Here is a 24,460-nt window from a genome sequence, read left to right as displayed (position 1 = left end):
ATCATTATCGGTGGTCACCAAGGGGCTAAATACGAAAATTCGATATTATCACCGTGTTTCAATATTCGTGTACATAATTATTTGGGTTAATTTATTTTCTGGAAAAGCTAGATTACCGATAGTTCCAATGACAGCACAAATTGTGTGATACCGTGTTATCCCAATTTTTTCTGTTGTTGAGCTTTTAGATGATTTTTGTACTACATTCCCAGAGTAGATCAAATGTAGCATTTCGCAGAATTTTCAGAATTTTGTAATATTCAACAGCTGACTGTTCGATAATTCTATTTATTGCTGAGCGTTTGGTAATGGAAATTTTGTGACCTGTCAAACAACTACCGAGCATTTTTTTTAAATTCAGTGGTGTCAACTAACGGATGGTTGGATATTTTATATTTATTTCTCTCCATTATGTGGTTGACTACTTGGTTTACAATGAACGGTTGTAACGAATTCAGAGACAACATATTAGTTTCCAAACAAATTGTCATCTTCGAATGCTTCAAACATAGATAGCAGATCTCTTTCCAACTAATGGTGTCGACATATTATAATAAGAGTGGTCCTGAAATCATTAAAATTTATTGCAAATCCTTGGAGATTATCGGAAGGAATTTTTTTGAGATTGTTTGTCCAAAAAATACTTCTTCACTAATCTCATGATTCTACATAATCATGTTTGTTGAATGTTCATAGCATTGCAATCACAGGATCAGAATTTAGCGATAAATTTTACATTCAATAGTTAAAACGATAATTTTATCCATGTAGTGTCCTTCAACTTGTACATGAACACTGAAGCCGTCAAATAATCATATCAATAGTCATATTATTAGTTGAGTCACCACATCGTTTTGCTGGGTACTCTGTCTACAATTAGGGAATAAGTTAACATCTGAGAATCAATATCATACAAAATTAAAGGAAAAATGTGCAATACTTCTTTTATAGCGAAACCAATGTGTTAAACAGGACAGTAGATTTCACTACTAACAATTTCATGGTACCATGTTTTCTCTTTATGTTCTTTATTTCGGGAGCATAGAAAAGTCCACTGGAGATAAGTTATTATCAATTTATCACTGTCTCCAGTAGGCATAAATATAACAGCAGACTACATAATATGCAAATGATACATTCCGTGTGATAAATTTTTATAACTATACAATCATCTCTTCTGCCCACGGCATCATAGAGCTAAGGTAGTGTGACTCATCAAAAATATCGTTGAATTAATAAAAAAAATAGTCATCTCTTCCCGATATGATATTCACGATTTGCATTTAGTAATTGTTCAAGTAACCCAAAGTTCGGAAAGAGGGAATGACTTGTCTTAAGCTACTTTCACAGTAAATGAATAGTATCCTAAGCAGAGATGTCTATCTCCTCTGTGTGACGAAGAGCAAGCAAAATTTCTCCCCTCGCACTGACAACTTCAACGAGAGCTCTTCTCTTTCACATTTATACACCACTGTTGTGTAACCCAAGTAGCAATCCGCAACTAGTTCTGATACGACAAATTCCAAACTATGTTGCAACAAGAGCACGAATATGTTTTTTATGTTATACTGGTTAAAACATGGTCACAGCAATGTTTCATCATAACATAACTAGTAACGAAATAGTTATTTAGCTTTCCAATAAAAACATCTTTGTGTCATATTGAATTATATATAATTTATAAGCTATCGTTACTTAATCCAAACATATTTTCATTCACAGCAATGCTTCTAGCTACTAGTTGAAAATAGGTTTATTTTACTTCAATAGTAGCCACCCGTAACTAGTTTTGATACCACTTAACTCAACTGTGTTGCAACAGGAGCACGAACATGTTTTTTATGTTATACTGGTTAAAACAAGGTGACAGCAGTGTTTATTTATAACGTAAACATTGAACTAACTATCATTTGTAAGTTATCGTTACTTGATTCTAACAAATCTTTAACCACAGCTATGCTTTTAGCTACTAGTTGAAAAAAGGTTTATTTTCCGTTGCGAAACCATTATAAATACGTAAGCGTATATGTAAATCGTTACTGTGAATTGATGTAGTAATAACTTAGATATTGTAAGATTATAACATATAATTTCTTCATTGATTCAGATAGTTATCGGTAAGTTTTCCCAACGTTATGATAACAAAAATGCAAACAAAACAAACTTTATTGGCTTGAATATGTCGAACACAATATGGAGTCTCAAGAAGTGTATGAAACATAAATAAAACCAGGATATTACTTGTTTCAAAACAACTTTTTGCCGAAAATAGTGAAAGGCAGAATAGTCATTTTTGTTCTATGCACCGTCATAAACACGAAGAAAATAATATAGGGATTGAACATCGATATTATAATTCTCATGATATATGAATTTAAAATGATGAGAAATCACTCTACTTGGAATAATTTTGAGCATTCTGAACATAGTGTTATTTTGCTGTTTATTGTTTATATCATTATAAACAGATTTTGATTGAAGGCGCATAGAAAACAGTTAAGTAAAATTTAATTCCGCTCGACAGTTTCAAAATCGTTGTGAAATTTGTACCTTGTATCAAGTTTGGGATTTAAAGTACTCTTCTGCTTTTTTATTGATGATAGAAAAGTGTTCTGTATTCATTCAATGTTTATAATGTCGATGGTGACTAAGTTTCAACTAGTTTACTTGAAAACAAGTTATTTTCAAGTTATGAAAAGATAAGTTCTTTCAGTATGATATTACAACGTAACGACAACTTATTTTTAGCCGACCTAACAACTAGTAGAAACTGCGCTTTTTGAGTCATGCAAATGGTTAGATGTTAGTAACAATCACTCAAATATCTGGTTGCAAACTAGTCACAAACAAGCTAGCGTAACAAAAATTGTTACTTGGGAAGTGTGCACGCATCATGAGTGCGTTTGTTTATTTCCTTTTACCTCTTCCACTGAATCGCACCAAAGTGCTAGAGCATTAGCTAATAAATTCTCTGAGGTGGATGCAGATACTTTCACAGAGGTGTACACGCCGGTGAGCACTCTGCTGTATGGTTTTCGTAGATGAAGCGTGGACACGCAAAATCAGCAAAATAGAACAATTTATCGTAAAATTTTCGGTTTTCGTTGCAAATTTTTCATAGCAAGGCCAGATCTACTCTCTATTAATTGAAGTTCACAGAAGTGTTCGCTCACAATCACGCGCCAGTGGTCACTTGGGTGTATTTAGACGAGAGCGCGTGTGAGCGATTCATGCGAAGAGAATGTGTTTCACTCGCGCCAGCTGCTTTAACCACAAGCACACACTCAAATGCTGTCTATTCGACACTGAGAAGAAGTGCGCTTTCCTCTTTGTGCGGTGATTCGTTTTTTGCACCACGGCGTGGCAAAAATCTGACTCTAGCGTGTATAACTCTGGTGAAATGCCATCTCTGATCCTAAGCCACCCGTTTTCAAGTCATAATCCACAGTTAAAAATTAACCAAACGCAACTGAACGAACTATAGTTCGGCGCAGCTAGAAAATTAGCTCATAACTTATTCTGTAGTTGCTTCAAGTTGTGTCCTTTTTGTCGTGAATACGACTTACTTTACTATGGGGCGCCTTTTCAAAGTTTACCTTGTACAAGAACGGATAGAACTTTTTTTTTATTTAAAAGATATTCTATTCAGGCCTATTTGCGTACAAGCTTTACGATTTAGTTGAGTTTTTAGATAATTTTTTTGTATTGGATCTCGTTGTCACCCTTTTTCTAGGGGGAGAGGAGCTTCCATTTTCCTCCTGCGAGGATTGCGGGGCAGTTTGATCGCGGTTCGTCTCGTCATTCATTTCCGCATCGGTGGTATTGTTGTTGATTTCGTTGCTAGTTGCTGTAGATTCGTCTTGTTGTACATTGTTGGTTGGATGGTAAGTTGTTAACTGCAGCTGGTGTACTTTGTTCTGTAGGGGATACGTTGGATGGTTTCGTTGAAGAGAATGCTTCACTGTTGTTGGTGACTGTCACAGGTGTACTGGGGTTGTTTGGGGTTGGTATGAAGGAAACACCGTTGTCCTTTGGTGTAGTTGTCTCCTTGTCCAGTTTATCACATGGCTTACCGTAGTGAACAGCTTTTTGGAAATATTGACATGTGGCCATCTGATTGTCATAGGTAACAAGTGATTTGCACGGTATTCTTGTATCCTGACCGAATGACACATAAGAAGGTATAGTCCTCCTCAAGCGCATGCGTAACAAACGTACGCCATTTAGAATACCAGTGAAAAAGCTCTTTAACTTTTCTTTTTCGATAGAGAGAATCTCTCTATATTGGGACATAGTTTTGCGAATATAAGGATCGATGACGCTTGAGGGAAGATCATGCACACGCACTTCTATAGCACTATCTTCCATATATTCTAGAATGTTGTACTTGATATTTTCATGCTCCACATAGTGCACATTATTATTGTCTTTAGCGAATTGAATTGCATCCAACTCTTTATAGAACTGGATATAAACAACATTATTGGTCTTATTGCGTTGAATTAAATGCACACGTTCAATGTCAAGATGCATTTGCTTCTAAAGCAAACCTTCAAGTTCTCGTATCGATGGTCGAATTTTGCACTGTCTGAAGTCAACAACAATTGTGTTCTTTCGTGTCGATGGTAGCTTTTGTTCGTTTGGTTTACTCATTTCGAGGTCTATTGTTCACTACACAATACTGTACTTGGTTTCTTCTGTCCCGAACGTAAGCGGCTTTGTTTTATCGACTGACTTGGATGAGATGAGAAAGCGAACTGAATGGGTAGAACTTAATCGCGAATATCTCTTGTTATATTTAACGCAGAAACACAATTTTATCGTGAATACGACTTACTTTACTATGGGACGCCTTTTCAAAACTTACCCTGTACAAGAGTGGGCAGAATTTTATCGCGAATATCTCTTGATGTACTTAACCCAACAACATAATTTTTTCTACAAGCTGTCGAGAAAATGATCAGGAATTTGTAATAAAAATTTTCAACAGCGTGAGAGAACCATAAATAACTGAAAAATAAAGTTTTCTAAAACTTTTGGAAATAATGAGAGAAATCATCATGCTTGCTTGCCTTTTTCGCACCCGGAAGACGGTTTTGAGGTGGTCAGGCACATATCAGTTCCGATTATACGAGTATGAAAGGTAAACTTTAATTGATAATCGTCCATTTCTTCTAGTTCTTCAGACGGATCTGGATGTCGTTTGCTGTTGAATTCTGAGCCTGTTCTAAATCCTGAATTTAGTTCTTGAGGTCAGGTCCAGTCCCTAATTTCAGAATTCTTCGAATCGAACTATGCGAAATTTTACTTTACTGTACTACTTCAACCAGTTGGAGTTTGTAGTTGTTGTAGGAGAGCAATTTCAGGAATTAAAAGACGAAAAAGTGACAAAATCAGAATCGACCTTCTCCGATTTGGATGAAACTTTGAACATGGCTTCAGTATGCAAACCATAAGTTTTGAACCGATGGAGAGGTCAATCCGACTCACAACTGGTTTTTAAAAAAGGCGTATGTATTTTTGAATTTCACAAAAATAGCCTTTTTCGAATCGTAACTCGGAAACCGTTAATGGTACAAAAATGGAATCGATTATTGCCTTTAACCTGTAGAATACTATTCTACTGTTAAAATGATTATCTTTCAACGAGAACTTGAAATTTTGAAAATATCTGTTAATTGTTTTAGCTGTAACTTCTTCATTTTTCAAAAGGCACGGATTGGATAGCCATCAACCTGTTGATTTTAATAACAGCTTTAAAATAAAAATTATCAAAAAGAAACTAAAACCCTGAATTTTTTTCAGTGTATATATTTTTTAGAGTGCCCAATCGATTCCCTACAACTTATTCCCGAACGCAATTTTTGTACAATTAACGGTTTCCGAGTTACAACGATTTGAAAAAGGCAATTTTTGAGAAATGGTTTGCCATACTGAAGCTGTAAATTTTGTACCCAATCTTGAACTCGGTCGTGCGAAGGAAACGACCCTACTGAGTTAAGATGGGACACTTTTAACTTGAAGCAAATTGGAAGTCTGTCAAGTCACGGTAGAAACTTCTTTGAACGGTTAAACCCGCTGCCTTCGTACAAACTCCACTAAGGAGTGAGTATGGAACGGAAGCTTGGTAAAATACGTTCTAGAACTATCTGAGCGAGAGGATCAACGAGGATGAATAATTTCTGAACTCCGTGCGCAAATCATCTGATTATTGCAACGAACGTTAGAAATCTTCAAAACTGAAGAACTATCGTCAGATTGCCAAGAAGGGATTTTCGAAGTAGTGACTACGAGAACACTCTTCCAAGGAATGCTTGACTTTATTCAATTTTCTTGGGTTTTTATACAAGTTTTCAGCTTACATATCTAATAACAAATTCTACAAATCGCGTATGATAAAATGAGAAGGAATGAATCCAACTTTTATTGCACCTCTTGCTGATATAACCTACGCTCAAAACGTTATCTGCGCCGGAACGGCTGGCCTATTCGATCGGTCCTTTCCCTACGCTCAAAACGTTATCTGCGCCGGAACGGCTGGCCTATTCGATCGATGCTTTATCTTTTATTTATTTAGGTTTCCTGTTTTACCTGGTAAGAAAATTCTTCTGATGCGTTACATTACCCCTTCCGTAAATCTACCTACTCGATTTACCTTTCTAAGAATTTTATTACATAATTGTTTTAATGAATTTAATTTCAAAATTTTAGTGCTATATTTCCTAAACTGATCACTTATTTCAAACTTATAGTCTCGGATATATACGTCCAGAAGTAACCGGTGTAGCTGATTCTTCGACGAGTATTGCTGTCTCCTGGATGTCTCTAATAGTATTGTTGGTAGATGCTTCATCTTTTGGGTCAACAGAGATGACCCTCATTTGTCGTACTGCATTACGATGCGATATCAATGTAGTTAGCGAGTCCCAAAAAGATGCCAGTAGTTGCCATCCGAATCCATATACATCGTATATGATTCTTCCATGCACGATTGTGTCGATGACGAATTTTACTAATCGACCAATCATGTATAATCCAATTGCAGTTGAAGTGATGTTTCCAAGCCAAGTAGACCAAGACATGATTTTCATCCAATATCTTGTTATTGCACTGTCGATTATATCTCCGGAAACTAGTGCTCCGAAATTGAAGCCTTGTTCATTCGGTTGTTGTCCCAGCAATACCTTATGTAAAACATTTGTTGCTACTCTGCGATCGCCTTGCTCGTAAATCATATTTCGCATTTTTTGAAGACTATCAGCGTCGTAAACACCACTTTGCATCAGATTTGGTAGTGGTGTATATGACCAAGTTGTAAAGATATCCGAAGTTAATTTTTCTGGTGGTACTGTTTCTCGTAATCGTCCGTCAGCTGTGTACCACTTTCCACCGAACATAAACTTTGCTGGTAGTAATGGTGTACAATCTATTTCAATTCCACGGTTTTGAAGTATGCGTGTAACTGGTGCCAAAAACATTGATTTATTGTTGTAATCAACAGGAATCTCTTGAAAGCATCGAGATTCTAATCGTGGAGTCACATACACTGGTTTGCATTCAATAACGTGCAGCACTTCACCAGCTACAACAGCAGTGTATCCTGATCTCTTAATAATACTGGAAACAAACTCTGTTGGATTGATTCTTGCTAACGTTAGTTTGGTTTCCATGAGTGCCTTATCCAACTTGCACATTTCGGTCATTACTGAATTGTAAACGTCATCCAATTTTTGACCAATGTAATTTTCCACGAAGGTTATTTTTGAATTGAAGTATGTGAACAAATCGTTATTAGCTGCCGATGTAGGTTTTCTAACGAATGGAGACCTAATATCTGATAGCTCCATAATCAATATCCTTGGATGATCAGTCTTGAAACCTATATGTCCACATATCTGTGTTTTCTCTTTAGTTTTAATCGAGAATAAATGTTTTTCCGATATTGTGCTGTATACTATAACTTCTCCCATGGATTTAATTTGATTATTTTTTGTTTTATTAACCAATCCTTCGAATATTACTTCAAATTCGCTGTCTTCACATCGTCGATTCATATCAACATCCCATGTTAGATATCCTTCCTCAGCGTCCAAGCATCGTCCGTGAGCAAAAGAACAAGTTAGACCACCTTTTAGCAAAATTTGATTACTCTCAACATCCACTGTTGCCGTATAGTCATAAAGTGAAATGGCATATTCATAGTAAACTAGAGCTCCTGTCCATGTATAAAATTTGGTTCTGTAGATTCCTCCATCACAAGAACTTCCAAATACTCTTCCTATTATCAATTCTTCTCCTCTAGTTGTACTGTTTAATTGCAGCTCTTGGATTAATACGTTATCGGCTAATGTCACGGTTCCACTGATATGAGCCTTTCTGCATTCTTCAGAAGTGAATTCCTTCACTATGTAAGCAAATCCATGTTGATAATCAGAAGTGTGGGAATGCATCCCACAATGTCGAATAGATCTCTTTATAATCACCTTGCATTGAAACACCTTTGTTTCAATTTTTGATACTCTTTGCAGCATTTGTATTCGAAGTTCAGTTGTTGTAAGGTTATTAGTTGTAGGCAAACAAGATGCTACATCCATTAGAGAATGTGTAGTCATATTAACGTCGATGTTCGCACAGTCATAGGCAATTAATCCATGTGATGCTGTGCCCATAACACTACATGCCAGGAACAATATTGCCATTATTTCTATTTGTATTAAACTTAACGGTTTTATGACATTTGTGTTCCAACTGATCTTACGTCTCGATTCATTGTCTTTAGTGTAATCTGCTTGCACCTTGACATTCGTGGTGTTTGCAGACAACATATTACTATACCATGTACAAGGATTAATTTTTTGCACTTTGTTGATTGGATTTGATTGATAATTGATAACCTTGCGTTTTGTATTTATACGTTCACTGTTATTTTGATGTATTCCAACGAACATGGTATTTTTGTCTTTTGATGGAGTATTTTCTTGGTTATTTTCTTTCCGTATGTTTAATACTGTTACCTTTGTCGCCGGTCGTTTGCTTATTTGAACTTGCTCGAAATCGTAGCTAAACTTATCCTCCCGATTGAGGATATTTCGTATTGTTATTCTATTTAACACCTGTTTAGTCTGTAAGCCAACATCATTGACTTCTGCTTTACTTGCCAAAGTGACAACATTTCCCATTTCTTGGTAAATAATTTCCTCGTGTTGGAATTTATATAGCTGAATCACAAAGATAGCATAATTGTCGTAAGCGCCCAAATTTAATACAAACATATGCGTTGTAGCTGTTGTTGCCGGACTTCCGTTTTCACCAACAAGCACGGTTATTTTGTATGGTGCCTTAAATTCTTGATAACGCCTTGCGTGGAGATAGATCAGTCTTCTATCTGGTAATATTCCGAAGATTTGGTGGATGCATTCATCCCAACTTGATTTTGCAGTTTTAAATTTATTATCGTTTTCCAATGTAGGATATTTGAAGCCAACGTTGTTCATAGTATTTTTATGAATGACATGAAAATCTTTGTTTTCAAAACCAACTAAACTATCGTTATCATTTGGTACCTCAACTGAAATTGTTTGATACGAGGATAACGTAAGAATGCCTTTATTCACTTGGATTGTTTCGTTATCCAAGGATGAAGTTGAGCTGAGATGTTCTCTATGACTAATCATACTAGCTTCTATCATAGATCCATAAATTTTTCCAGAATCTTTGTTGTTAGCATACGCTGCATACAAAGGCAATTTAATTTCTTTATTTTCCACTTGGGATATTTGTATTATGTTAGATACTAATTCTGATGAATTTTCGTTCGCATCGTTGCCGTCAATGTTGTCTCTAACGTGACCGTATGCGAAAAGATCCCAACTCCTTGTTTTTATATCGAGCGGATTTTTTAACTTTGTATTATGATCTACAATACTAACTTCTCTGTGACTAATCATGGGCGGATTGTCATTGACGTTGATTTTGTTAACTAGTTTCTTTGCAATGTCGCCATCTCGTCCAGGGGCACTAATCAAAAATTCACACGAATTGTATGTCTCGTACCTTTGCTCATCAATGTTACAAGCTTCATCTTGATTGGATCGTTTTTCCACATCGTTGATTCTTTTGTTGTTTTCATCAAGGGTATGTTTTAACATCGCGTTATCACCAAACTCCTGATCCGTTGAAGAAACATTTTTATATTTCCATAATTCTTCATATCTGTCATTTTTAAGTTTAATGGTTTCTTCAGGTAACTTTTGTGACTCTTCTTTCTCTCGTGGCTCCGGTGTATTAACCACATTGTTAAGACCAAAACCGTCAAATACGAATCGCGCAGTGCAGTCGAATTTATTATTTTTCTCAAAGTTGTTTTGGGCGTGTGACAGGTCAAAAAACACTTTATTGTTATCTTTCTTTGTTTTTGTGAACTCACATAAGAGTTTCTCATGCACCAAATCCTGATTACCAAAACGCTCTTCTAGCCTTTCTAGAATCTTTGTAACGTTTTCTTGGTGTAGCATTAATGGTCGGACGCTTCTATACGCGTTTCCTTTTAATGAGTGTTCCAAGCGCATTAAATTTTCCAAGTTTGTAAATCTTCCTTCCGAAGATGTCTCATCGAACACCTTTTTAAAATTCGGCCACTCCCTTGGTGCACCGTAGAACTTTGGTAAAGTAACCAATGCCTGCCGCTTCAAATATATTGTCCAGTCATTATCTGGATTTATCCGCATTTCTGATTTAATTTTAGGTTCAATGTTACTTGTTAATTGTTTAATTTGCTCATTTTTGGCTTCATTGTCCCTTTTTAATGAATGCAGTTCCTTCTGCTGATGCACGCATTTTATACAGATCCATCTTTCTTCTTTGGTTGGTGCGACTGTTAATTGAACACAACCGAGGTGGAACCACCGGTCGCACTTGTCGCACTTGACCATATCATCCTTATGATCGGGATCGAAACACAAACGGCAGTTTCCTGTGGTATTTTGTACAAATTTTATCATTGCAAGCTTTTTTGAGTCACTTGACTCTCCTAATTGATCACTTGGCTCTTTCTAGCAACACTTGGCACTTTTAGAATCACTTGGTTCCGCTCCCTCTAATGGCGAGGAGCACGCACTTTCAAAATCACTCTTCTGGTTCTTTATCCCGCTCACTCTTATTGCGAGAAGCGTGCACTTTTTTTGAAACCCTGTTTTAATTTCACTCACTTTGTTTTTTGTCAGCAGTGCATACTTTTTAAAATCACTACAACACGTGATTTGTTTATTTCGTTCTCTCTTTACACGAGGAACATGCACTTTTTGAATCACTTTTCGCTCCCTCTTATGGCGAGGAGCACGCACTTTCAGAATTACTCTTCTGATTCTTTATCCCTCTCGCTCTTATTGCGAGGTGCGTGCTATTTTTTGAAACCTTGTTTTCGATTTCACTCACTCTTATATTATAAGCAGCACGTTTTTTTATTATTATTTTTTAGAATCACTTCTACACGTGATTCTTTTATTTCGTTCACTCTTTACACGAGGAACATGCACTTTTGAATCACTTCAACACGTGATTCCTTATCTCGTTATCCTTAAACGAGGACTTCCTGTGGCTCACTAACACCACTAAATTCTTTTTATTTTGTTTTGCTCACTCTTATGGCGATGAGCACGCACTTTTGATTTTACTCCTTTTATTTAAGAAGTAAACCTGATGAGATACAACTCCCTGGTTGGTTCGAAACACTTGAATCTTAATGTTTACTTTTTTGTTTGTTTTGCTCACTCTTATGGCGATGAGCACGCACATTACTTTTACTCCTTCTCTCTAAGAAGTAAACCGTTGAGTCGTTCCTCTCTGGAGGACACCAAATGTAAATTTTGTACCCAATCTTGAACTCGGTCGTGCGAAGGAAACGACCCTACTGAGTTAAGATGGGACACTTTTAACTTGAAGCAAATTGGAAGTCTGTCAAGTCACGGTAGAAACTTCTTTGAACGGTTAAACCCGCTGCCTTCGTACAAACTCCACTAAGGAGTGAGTATGGAACGGAAGCTTGGTAAAATACGTTCTAGAACTATCTGAGCGAGAGGATCAACGAGGATGAATAATTTCTGAAGTTTTTTCAAAGCTATTACAAAATTGGGTGGATATTTTTCAAAGTGGACCAAAACAAAATCAATCCCAAAGTGGGCCAAAAAACCTCTGTTACCCTATTCGTATTCACGACATCTAGTTATGTCTGTGACATTACACACCCATACTTTTTTTCCTTCATGTCGTCGGATATATGGTCAGCAATTTATGATAAAATTTGCAAGAGTATGAGATCACCAAAAATAACTCAACATTGGAGTTTTCTTAAATGTTTGGTATGAACAGGTATTAAGGTGAAATTCAGTACCAAAGTAAGGCGTGCGAAATTTCAATCACACTAATTAAACGAACCATCGCACAAAGCATATCGTGCAAAACCGACACATAGAAATACAGAATATTTTCAGCAGTTGAGTGAAGTGGGCTTTCGACATGTTTTTTCAGTAGCTATGATCAATTTATTACTAAAATGCCAAACCAAAATTGATACATCGCTATACAATTTGTATTTTCGAGATGGGTTTGACAAGTAAGCTATGGAAATTAATGTCATATTAACTCCCAACTTAAATTTAGAAATTCTTTAGATGGCTTAAAACGATTTGTTGTTGGTTGAATTTGAACATTGCATTTTTCATTAAATCTGTGTTGTCCACTAAATTTTTTGCTCTTGTGAGCTCCGTCTTATAATTCTCGGTTAATTTTTCAAAAGGGCGTATAAGCAAGTGATAGGCCCTTATTACCGTTCTCACTTCCACTTTCACATTCACTTCACTTACATGTCACTTCATTTTATTTTACCTATTACCAATATCATCATAGTGAATGTGGTAGAAAAAACTAATTTTTTCAACAAAATGTTGATGGCGTGATGGTAATAATGACATCAAGTTCATCCAAGTATTTACTTTTGTCTTTAAAGCGACTTTCGTAATAAGGACCTACATTCACTTAACTTGATTTCCACCGTGAAGTGATACCCATAATAAGGGTCACAGTCACTCCACTTGGTTTTCACCGTGTAGTGACACCGGTAGTAAGGGCCACAGTCTCTCTTTGTTTACTTTCTCTTCTATTAATTACCAAGCGGTTTCCACGTTTATCACTCAACTCTTTGGTAACCGAAACTCTCGACTTTCAAACAAAATAGTGATATCAAAGAACATCTTTTTAATCACATCACAATAATCGAAAGAGAAAGTGATTAAAGAGTAACTGTCACTTGCTTATACGCCCTAATGAAAAATCAACCGAGAATTGTACTGTCACATTTAAGCAACACGTTAACACGTTGAAAGTTTGCAAAATTCACACAATCAATCAACTAGTACGTACGATTATCGATATTCAAATGTGACGAAAAAACATGTCACTTTTATTCGTATTCACGGCATTCAGTTATGTCTCTGACATTACCCTCCCGCCTTTTTTTTCACGTGATTATTTATATGTCGATGTAATCCAGATACGTACCCGGGAATATGCTCAAGGCAGTAAAAGCATATTATTGCTTGAAGAATTTTTATATTGCTAAAATACAGAATACTTACTGAACATTTTAACAAGGCTGTTTGACAATTGGTTTTCGTAGATTTTTATATTTACCGAAGTTTGGTAATTAAAAATTATTTTATAATGCGAATTTTTCCGTATCAATCGAATTTCTTTACAGAATTCTGTAAAACAATTTGCGTGCTACCGATCGTACTGTACAAATTTCCCTAATTTTTGTAAACTAAAATTCATGTAACGGGAAATCGGTTATTTCTGATGTTTGCCGAAAGTGTTCGTCAAAGTTACAGAAATTACCGAGTAGCGAAATGAAATCTTAGTGTGTACAGAAGAATTCTTAGCTTGAAACAAAGAAGTTTGTATTCTATCGATTAATGAATACAATACCCGAAAAATGAAGAAAAAATAATTAAGAAGAGTGGTAGCTTTACACGATTTTAATTTGAATATTCACAGAGCTAATTTGGAGTACAGATTTTGCGATTGAGCTGAACCAAATGATGCACTAGTCGACCTCGTTGATGGTGCTGGTCGATTCCGACAGGATGTAGTCCCCTTCCTGCTCGGCAGTGAGCAGTTTCTGTCTTCTTTCGGCCATCAGGTTCTCCCGATCTTTGTGAATGTAGTCGCGAACGTTCGGCAGCCCCGACAGGATGACCGCTTTGAATGCCGAACGCGTCAGATTTAGATCAGTAGCTTCCAGCCATTCGTTAGTTTCCGAAACGTAGCATTCTGTGTGGGAAATTGCACTAACCTGCAAGAGAAAACGAAATTCTGTTTCAATCATGAAATCCCAACAATTGGCCGCTTGGTCGAGTCACACACTCCATCATAGCCTCCAATGGCGAAAATCATATCGTCAATAACTTCCACTCCAAAGTTACTGCGCTGATGATACATTTCCTTGAAAGCTTGCCATCGATGCGTGATTGGGTCGTACCGTTCACAGCTGTTCAATCGGATCAACCCGTTAAAACCTCCGATCGCGTTAACCGTTCCCTTGTGACCGATGCACGAAACTCCCGATCGTCGACACAGCATGTTCGGCAGTAGAGTCCACACGTTTTCCCCGGGATCGTACTCTTCCGCAGAGTTCATACATTCCTGCCCGTTGAATCCTCCTGTGATGTAGATTTTCCCCTCCATGACGCAAGCATCGGCATCCGAACGCAGATGATGCATCGGAGCTATCATAGTCCATTGGTTCGTTCGTGGATTGTATACTTCAGCCGTATTTTGCCGGTTGTGGCCATCGTATCCTCCCATGGCGTAGATCTGTCCGTCTAGTTCAACCACACTTACGTAGCATCGTCGACAGTGCATCGGTGCAATCTCAGTCCAAACTTTCTCAACCGTATCGAACCGTCGACACGTGTTGAAGTGTTCGACCCCGTCATAACCTCCGATACAGTAAACCATGTGTCCGATAACGGCGGCACCGTAATATGCTCGAGCTTCCGTTCGATTATCGGCATCAATTTTGACCCACCGATCCGCTCGAGTATCGTAGGTTTCGATGATTGACTGTGGCAAACCCTCACTCCAACCACCGAAAGTGAAAATAACGTCATACGGCAATCGAGGTAGTGCCAGCGAGGGTGTTTTGATCTGCAAATCAATCGATCAGATTTTTGGGACGAATGTTTCACTAATATGAAAGAGATTTACATGACTCCGTTTGGTATTTACTATGTCCAGGTCGTACAGAAACGTCAGTGTTTCGATGATGATGGGTTTCGTTTCCTCGCAAGCAGTCACGAATCGATTCTCCTTGACCTTTTCCAGAAAATATTGCGTTCGCAGTAAACCCAACCGGACGGCGCGCATCAATCGGGTAACGAATTGAGCTCTGCCCGGTGGGTCAAACTCAATCCATCGTACGCAGCATTCCCAAACTGGTTCCTCATCTTTCACGTTCAGTAGCTCATCGCTCAGTATGCTGAACATATCATCCACGGTCAGTTTCATCAATTCGTCACACCGCATCGATACTTCCACGAAATTCTTCATCACATACGCCCGAGCAAACTGATACAGCGAAGGACACCCCCGTTGTCTGCCGTACAGCATGATCACCACACAATTTTCCGTCCTTAGAACACTTTTAATGTACTGAACACATCGTTCCTGTAGGCTGGCCATGCCGAGATAGTCCGCTGCGGCGTATATCTCAAACATATCCGCTTCGGAGATCTCACACTCCCTCAGATAGGCGTAACGTATGATCCGTTCCATAATGGCCCCCCGAATCCCCTTCACCGATATGTGATCCTTTTCGCTGGGCACTGAAGTGGTGAACAGCGTCCGGAAGTAGTCGCTACACGAGCTCAGTATTGCCCGATGAACCCGGAAGGTGAACTCATCCTGGATGATGGTGGCATCGCACAGCGTATTGCTCAGTTGCATCTCGTGCAGGGCCTTCATCGCCACGTAGCTGATGCAACGTTTCGGAACGGCACTTGGCGATTGAAGGTCATCGTCCACTTCGCAACTTTGCATTGTTCTTAGTCGGAAATACTACGTAGAACTCAGTGAAGGATCGTATGGGATCCGGGGGGCAAGCTGTTTCGAAATAATTTAATTGCAAACGACACAGAATTTTTCGCTGACAAAATTGCGGATCCGAAAAGTTCGATGAAATTAGCAAAATATATAAATGTAATGAACAGCTGAGTGCGATGCTTCTGTCAGAGCAGCGGAAAACAGTTACTTGAATGCACCGGCTACTCGATTGACGTGCATCGTCGGTCGATCGATTCCTGCTAGCAGGTTTTGCAGTTTGGCATATCGTTTAGTGATCAATATGGAACCATTTCAAGCGTTCCTCGAAAATGACAATAAAATCATCCGTGCTCTGGTGGCACTATGTTGTGACACGGTCAGGTTTTCATCGCTAGTCCAGTGAAGGTTTGAATTCATTGGACTACAAACGAAAACAAACTGAAAAGCCTCCAAGCTGTATCGTCCATCAGTGTCATCCCAAGTGAGGAAACGGCAGCAAGAAGATAAGAACAGAAAGAAGAAGTTGCGATTGCAAGCTAATCCTCAAAGAAAAAACGTCCAACGAAAGTCCTTCCTTGGTCCTATATGTTGAACCGTTGCACAGTGGGGGAAAAATGAACCACAAACGCGACGATTTTTTTGGAGGCATGATACAGCTGACCACAAAGCACATTTTTGGTGTGAAATGGTCAGTAAAATCGATTCCATGTATTTAGAAGGACCGCACGAAACGCTGTCATGTTCATTTTACCCCAAGTTCCCTTTTGATATTGTATTGTATTCAAGCCTAACTATATAACATGAAACCGAAGAACTTGCAGAAGAACGAATACAGTGTTTCCGATGTAAAAAAGTCTAACAAATTGATTGCATGTAGTTTTATTGACAGCAGAAAACTCGTTGCACCGTTTTACCCCATTTCTTTTCTAGTTATAATATTCAGTTGAAATATGATCTACAATCCAAAAGCAGATCTAATGCGATCTATCAATATTGGTTCATAATACGTGCAAAACATCTGTGATCCAATTAAACTTAATGAGTATGACATTACTATCCTGTTTAACCCGTTTTACCCCAATTTATATCAAAAGTCGTATTTCTAGTTAAACTTTCTCTCCCATACCGAAAGCAGACTGATTGCGATTGATGAAAATCGATTAATATTACGAAGAAAGATCTGAAAATAGGATTACAAATGATTTCAATGACCGCTTGAATCTTGTTATACCGTTTTACCCCAATTTATTTCATAAGTCGTATTTCTGGTCAAACTTTCTTTCGCATACCGGAAGCAGGCTGATTGCGGTTGATGAAAATCGATTAATATTACAAGGAAAAATCTGAAAATAAGATTACAAATGAATTCAATGACCGCACGAATCTTGTTATACCGTTTTACCCCAATTTATCCTTTAACTGAGTCTTTAGATTTTGCTCCACATTGAATTCATTTGTAATCTAATTTTCAGGTCTTTCTTCGTCATTGAATTCATTTGTAATCCTATTTTCGGGGCTATCTTCGTAATAACAATCGATTTTCATTAACCGCAATCAGCCTGCTTTCGGTATGCGAAAGAAAGTTTAACCAGAAATACGACTTATGAATTAAATTGGGATAAAACGGGTTAAAGAGGCTAGTACTGTCATTTTCATTGTGTTTAATTGGATCATAGATGTTTTGCACGTAATATGAACCAGTATTGGTAGGTCATATTGGATCTGCTTTGGGATTGTAAATTTGAATTCAACATAAAATTATATTTGTCGGAAAATCGGGGTAAAACGATGTAGCACGAAGCATGCGATCATGAACACTATCTGTAAATTATTATTTGAGGTTATATTCGAAACATAGTACTGTCTTGTTTAACCAAAATTGGTCCAAACACCGATCAGTAGATTTTTTTTCTGTAAATTCACGGAAGAAGATGACTGGGGGTAAAACAGGATACAGTTGTTTGCGGTCAATCTTATTAAAAACAATCCATTTATCTAACTTATGAGTATGTCAGGAATACCTTCCGATTGGTGGAATAGAATTTTTTCCTGAGTTTCACAGTTAGTTTTCAAAGTAAAGTCAGAAAAAAGAGGAATTGAAGCAAAACGGGCATGATAGTGAATTTTGCGGATCTTCTAACTATCATAAATCGATTCTACAGAAAAATTTGCATGAGAAATACTAACTTTGAAAATATTTGCTCATGTTTTTATAAAATTATTGAGCAAAGTCGCGTTTTTGATCGTTTTTTCCCCACTGTGCGTTGGTCCAAGGAATGTCTAATAAATCGTCCAGACCATTGAAACGGGCACCACTTTTTTGTTCAACAAACCCGGCAGACAGAGGTCCATTTTGAGCCGTTTTCAATATGAGAAATTGGAGCATCGTTGGACTAATTTTATTGGAGAATTTTTAAAAGTTTCTAGCTACATATTTCTTAAAATAAATACTTGTTACCTGCGAATAGTACCTCTTCTACTCAGAATAACAATATACAGTTCGGAAAGAAAATTTGGCGAAGTTAAGACGTGTCACACGTTTGAATCGGAAATTTCAAAAATTGAGATAAACGAATTAACTAGGAAAAGTTACTGGATATTGGTTTTGTAGATTTAAGTACAAATCCCTTAGTAATTTAACGTTGGTGATAGAAGAGCGCGGTATTCGCAAACCAGTGTGCCACGCGGTTTTTCGGACGCCATTTTGATATAAAAATAAACAATGGACGAAGGTGAGGATCCACCGGATATTTCGGACGAAAATGAGGACGGTAAGATCACCGAAAATACGGAAATAACAAAACCCGGAGAGAACAAGACAACAGAGCTATCGGGAACCAAATCACAAACGAATTTCATATATACAATCCAGGAAAGCGCACCGTACAGAATCTACGTCGAGTTGCGGAACAAAGATCGGAAGATCAATAAATTTTCCCTGGGATCATTGATCAAAAGTTCGACTGAATACAGACGACATGTCACGGATATGAGATACGTGGGCCAAAACAAAATCCTTGTGTTTTTGAACAGTCTCACGAAAGCAAATCAATTGATAGAAACACTGAATAAAGATGAGGGTATTAACAAAGCATATATCCCACAACATCTGGTGACGATAACAGGAGTAATCTCCGGTTTACCATTAGATATTCACGAACAAGAAATACTAGACGATATCGTAAGCGAGTTCCCGATAGCAGGCGTACGTAGGCTAACAAGATCAACTGGAACAGAAAAGTTACCCACCACCAGAGTTAGCGTAACATTCAGAGCCCACGAGCTACCAAAGCAAGTCAGATTGTTCTGTTGCCGAAGTTCGGTTAGACCCTTCTTTCAAAAAGTTATAATATGCCAAAATTGCTTACGTTTTAACCATCGCGAACAGAACTGCAAAGGATCTCGACGGTGCAACAAATGTACCAAACAACATGATACTAACGAAGAATTCGATAACTGCACGGCACAGCACTCTAGATGCAACCTGTCCGGAGAAGATCAGAGAGGAAAAATTTAAAAACCTAATGGTAAAAAATGTGTAACGTATACTGAAGCCCGAGAAATGTTCAAAATAGTTTTGGAAAATAGGTACGAACAATTAAACGGCACAGAGCAATTTCCTACACTGGAAAAATCCTTTGCACAGGTAACGGGAAATAACTACGTATGGAAGAACCCACTCCTAGAACAATGGATAAAAACAAATATAGATAGAAAAGCGATGCAAGCAGCCAAGGAGATTAACGCAGAAAAACAATTAAATAAAAATAAGAGAAGAAGAGAGACTGATGAAAAACTAAATGCAGCACAAAAGTTGCTAACAGAAAGAAACCAATTAATTACACAGGAAATTACATAAAAGCAGCACGGGTCAGGATTGAGAAACCCTTTTAACGTCAGTGATAAAAAAAATGGGATACAAAGCAATATACAAAGTCTTCACAAAAACAATGATACAACGAATTCTTACAAGCAATCAAATACAGGTGGCGATCTTATCAGAAGTATGGACAGATATCAATGAAGAAGATACAAATAAATATAAAATACACGGTTATCACACAATTTTAAAATCACGGTTTGACGGCTACGGTGGAGCTGGAATCCTTCTAAACAATCAGTATAACTGTATACCAATCAATTTACCAACTCTGACAGATAAAACCCAAGCGGTATGCATAAAAATCCTTCCAATAAATTTGACAATGATGTCAGTATGTATAAGTCCTTCTATCAGCATAACGTATTATGAGGAAGACACACTAAAACTGTTAAATCTTGCAACACAATTTAGAAATATTATAATTGGGGGGGTACTTTAATGCCCACCATTGGTCATGGGGCGATGAAAAAAGAGACAGAAAAGGGAACATCTTAAACGATCATATAAATAACTCAAATCTGATTATTTGCAATGATGGATCCCCCACGTACATTCCCTTAGAAATAAATAAAAGGAAAACGGCCATAGACATAACTCTATGCAGCTCAGACATTTTTTTATAACATATCTTGGAGCATAACACATTATAATATCGGAAGCCATCATATGATGATAGAATTTGCAATATCTTCAAGGAATGAAACAAAAACAACCCACTACACGAACCAGAAACAAGTACAAAAGGAGTTATCAGAACTTACTTACACAGATATAAACTCTATATCAGATTTGAAATCCAAAATAAAAGCAATACAAAAAATAACCGCAATAAAAATTAAAAAAAAACGGTAAAGTATTGGTGGTCAAATGAAGTTGACGAAGCGTGGCAGGCAAAAACGGAAGCTGGAAGGGCATTCAACAAAAGCTCAAGCATGGAGAACTTGATTACCTTCAAGAAAAAAGCAGCAAACTTCCAAAGATTGAAACGTTTGGAAATGAAAAAAAAATCGACGAATTCCCTGACGAAATAGATCCATTCACATGCTCAAACGCACTATGGAGTAAAATTGGTCGTTTAACAGGGCGGAAAACACAACGCAAGGTAAATACTATCGAATTTGACTACGAGTTACAAACGGAGACGTTCTTGGACATCCATTTTGGAAAAACTGAAATCACTACAGAAGATCCCAAAAGAAAAATGACAGACCACCCCATTCTCACAGCAGAGAGATTGAACAAAATATAATAAAAAAAGAAAACCTCAGCACCAGGCGAAGATCGAGTTAGCTACACAGAGCTACGATGCTTGAAACCAGAAGTAACACAAGTAATAATGGACGAAATTAACCGTATGTGGTGTTCTGGACGAATAAAAGACGACCTCAAAACTATCAAGGTGGTGGCAATCCCGAAACAAGGTCGAGATCAATCCTTACCAGAAAACAAGACACCAATCTTGCTCGTCCCGACTATCACAAAGATCACAAATACGGCGGTATTAGAAATCCTGCAGAAACACCTTGACGATAATATGCTACTGGCTGACACATCATTTGGATTCCGACGAGGAATATCAACAACCACATGCGTGTCCTACGTGGTGAATAAGATCAAAAGAAACATAATAGAAAAACTCATCTCAGCTTTAATGTGCATAGATTTATCCAACACATTCAACGCAGTGAAAACGGACATACTCATTGAAAGCCTATCTAAAATCAAAGTACCGAACATCATGGATCAATCATCATGGATATCATCCTTTCTTCATAACCGAAGAATTAACTTTCACATACGAAACAAAACAATTAGTAGAATTGTAAGTAATGGGCTACCCCAAGGAGACGTACTCTCACCGACTCTTTTCAATATTTACACGCTTCCCTTGCACGAGATCAAGGTTGAAGGCGTTGTATTGGTTCAATTGGCAGATTACTTCGGAATTTTGATTGAAGGAAGAAACATCGATGAAATAAATTTAAAAGGCCAACAATTTTTGGAAAATTTCGAAAAAAATCAAAGAGCAACTGAATTTTAAAATCAACCCGGAAAAAACTAAAGCAGTACTGTTTCAAATGAGTAACAAACAGTTCACACTAAATATTAACAAAAAGCAAATAGAAACTGTTCGCAGCGCAAATTACTTAGATATCACTATGGATAAGTCCCTAAGCTTCGGAGAACAGAAAAATATCAGGATAAATTAAAGAAAGGATCAATATGCTGAAAGTATTAAATGGAATAAATAGAGGCGCACATCCAAAAACTAACATTACGAGTACACAATGGAATAGTCAGAAGTGTCATCAAATACGTCTGTGGTGTGACCTATAATGGAACGCCATCCAATAGAAGAGCCATAGAAACACTCATCAATCAAAGCTTACGCAAAGCTACTGGAACAACTAAAACAACCCCAATCAACGCACTGGTTGCAATAAGCGGACAAGAACCATTGGACATAAGGCTCAAATACGTAGCAGCCAAGGAAATAGCGAGAAACATATCCAGACCAGGCTTCCCAGCAGTACTGCTTTTCAATGACATCCGCCACGAGATAGCATGAACTGTCGGAGCGCAAAGTCGAAAGCCCAGTCTACAATATGTGTGAAGCATACGCCGAACTGTAATGGCAACAGCGCTCGCATGCCTAAATGAATGCTGTCACTGAGACAGTTTGTACTCGCCAGATTGATGAGAGTATTCTATCCGGAGAGTAGTCAAACCGAACGGGCTGTTTGTATCCTGTTTCTTTCTGTTCGCTCATTCGCATAAAATGTTACGGAGACAGCCTTTGAAAATCGAAGACATCCTTTGATTTTAAGGGCATTACTGTTACGAAGGGCTGTCGCAAGCCGGCTGTCTCATCAATGTCTCTTGAAGCAATGAACCGGCTGTTTCTGGAGACGAGCCGTGGGTCATAGTGCGCTCGCACTATTTCGGCTGCCTCAATGAAATGGTACTAGTACATACGATTGCGTTGTTGGGATTACCTTTGCAGGAAACTTTAGTAACGTTTCATTACAATACCATTGTGAAATAAAGAAATTGTTTTAGATTTATATATACTGTCGGCGAAGGCAATGAATTTTAATAACTAACGAATATTAAAAGATAAACACTGAGTTTTGTGTAACGGCTCATATGTATATATGAATTTCTAAAGTATTGATCCTTACTGCTTCCTTCTTATTCCTAAAGAAACAGATACACTTCCATTCATTAACAATACTCCGAAAATGTCTTATGCACCCTTATTCTGAATAATGACGTTTGATTTTTGGATCGAATCGTAGCTACTTTTCACAACTAATTAATTATGTAGTGTATTTAACGTTACTCCACCAATAGTCGGCACACTTTGGTACCCGTGCCTCACCGATTTCGTTGAAACTATAGAATATGATACTCTGAACCCAAATAAGATGTTTGGTGCACTTTGAATAGTTTTCGACCATAAAATTGAATGGGCAACTTTTATGTTTATATGTGAACATGTGCTTTCAGATTTTCGCTAAAAGTGTTTTAAAAAGAAAAATATAATGAAACCATTATTTTTCCCAAAAGCATCAAATTTTTTGGTTTACCCCAAACTTTGTTACAAATTTAGTATTCTCAATTGTTCTTTTCCACATAGGAATCAATCAACTAATAGCTTAAATTTATTTAAAATAGCTTAAATTTAGTTGTTCATTTAACATTCACATAGGTTTTGCCAGCAGTTGAAGGAATGAGAATATAAAAAACGTTGAGTTCTTAATTTGTTACTACCTTTGAGAACAGATCTTCAATAAACCTCTTTTGTTTTCATAAATATCACAAAACTAGAAAAATAAGTTTATAAGTTTTTTTATGGAATTCAGTGCCTATTAATATAGCTTCATTGCGGCTTAAATTGACTTTCCCTTTGCTCTCATTGCAAGTTTCTAAGTACTCCCCGGACCTTGTAATTGAGCTCTTTTTCGTTGAGGTGGTAGATCTTTTAGTACCATCTACACAAATACAGGGTCCGCAACCATGAAGTTGATTGGGGGAGCTCTCAGATAAAAAGTAGTTCAACAGATGGTTGTTTATGTGAAGAAAAGTTAAGAAGAAATTTTCATCGCAAATCATTTAATCATCGCAAATCATTTAATTAAAAGCCTTCCATTTAGTTTCATCCATATTCGACTTCTTGTTTCGAAATTAAGGGATGATCAGTACCAAAACTGGGAATTTAAAAATTTAATTTTTGAATTTTAAATAAATGAAAGACAAATTCGTGTCATATACAGCTCTTAAATTCTGTTTCTCCTAGGATAACTAAAACAATGAGTTTCTTAGGGTCGGAAATGACTGCTACAATATTATTATTATTATTATCATTATTATTATTATTATTATTATTATTATTATTATTATTATCATTATTATTATTATTATTATTATTATTATTATTATTATTATTATTATTATTATTATTATTATTATTATTATTAT

The 24,460-nt window shown here is 37.1% G+C and overlaps 2 protein-coding genes across 3 annotated transcripts in view; one reads left to right on the top strand and one right to left on the bottom strand.

The window, feature by feature from the left end:
• Positions 1-24,460, top strand: part of LOC131428530 (zwei Ig domain protein zig-8-like) — a 375,236-nt gene that overhangs the window by 313,697 nt on the left and 37,079 nt on the right. The window lies entirely within an intron of this gene.
• LOC131428529 (kelch-like protein 10) lies at positions 14,016-16,400 on the bottom strand. Of its 2 annotated transcripts, none has more exons than XM_058592528.1 (3): positions 15,262-16,312; positions 14,419-15,201; positions 14,016-14,347 (listed from the first exon to the last, which is right to left on the bottom strand). In XM_058592528.1, exons 1-3 carry the CDS (start codon positions 16,090-16,092, stop codon positions 14,099-14,101), a joined length of 1,863 nt encoding a protein of 620 aa, XP_058448511.1. In that variant the 5' UTR covers positions 16,093-16,312; the 3' UTR covers positions 14,016-14,098. The 2 variants fall into 2 exon arrangements, with proteins under 2 accessions (XP_058448511.1, XP_058448512.1); XM_058592529.1 differs by having other exon boundaries at positions 14,134-14,367; positions 15,262-16,400.

Source organism: Malaya genurostris, chromosome 2 (assembly GCF_030247185.1).
Source record: "Malaya genurostris strain Urasoe2022 chromosome 2, Malgen_1.1, whole genome shotgun sequence".
NCBI lineage: Eukaryota > Metazoa > Arthropoda > Insecta > Diptera > Culicidae > Malaya > Malaya genurostris.
The sequence above is the reverse complement of the archived record's forward strand: the minus strand, read 5'-3'. Positions and strand labels throughout refer to the sequence as shown.

Bases quoted from the DNA above. Each gene is read 5' to 3' on its own strand.
- LOC131428529 (XM_058592528.1), bottom strand. From the start codon at position 16,092: ATGCAAAGTTGCGAAGTGGACGATGACCTTCAATCGCCAAGTGCCGTT. The intron at 15,202-15,261 runs GTAAATCTCTTT...ATTGATTTGCAG, and splicing joins TAAATACCAAACGGAGTCAT to ATCAAAACACCCTCGCTGGC. The intron at 14,348-14,418 runs GTGTGTGACTCG...TTTCTCTTGCAG, and splicing joins CCATTGGAGGCTATGATGGA to GTTAGTGCAATTTCCCACAC.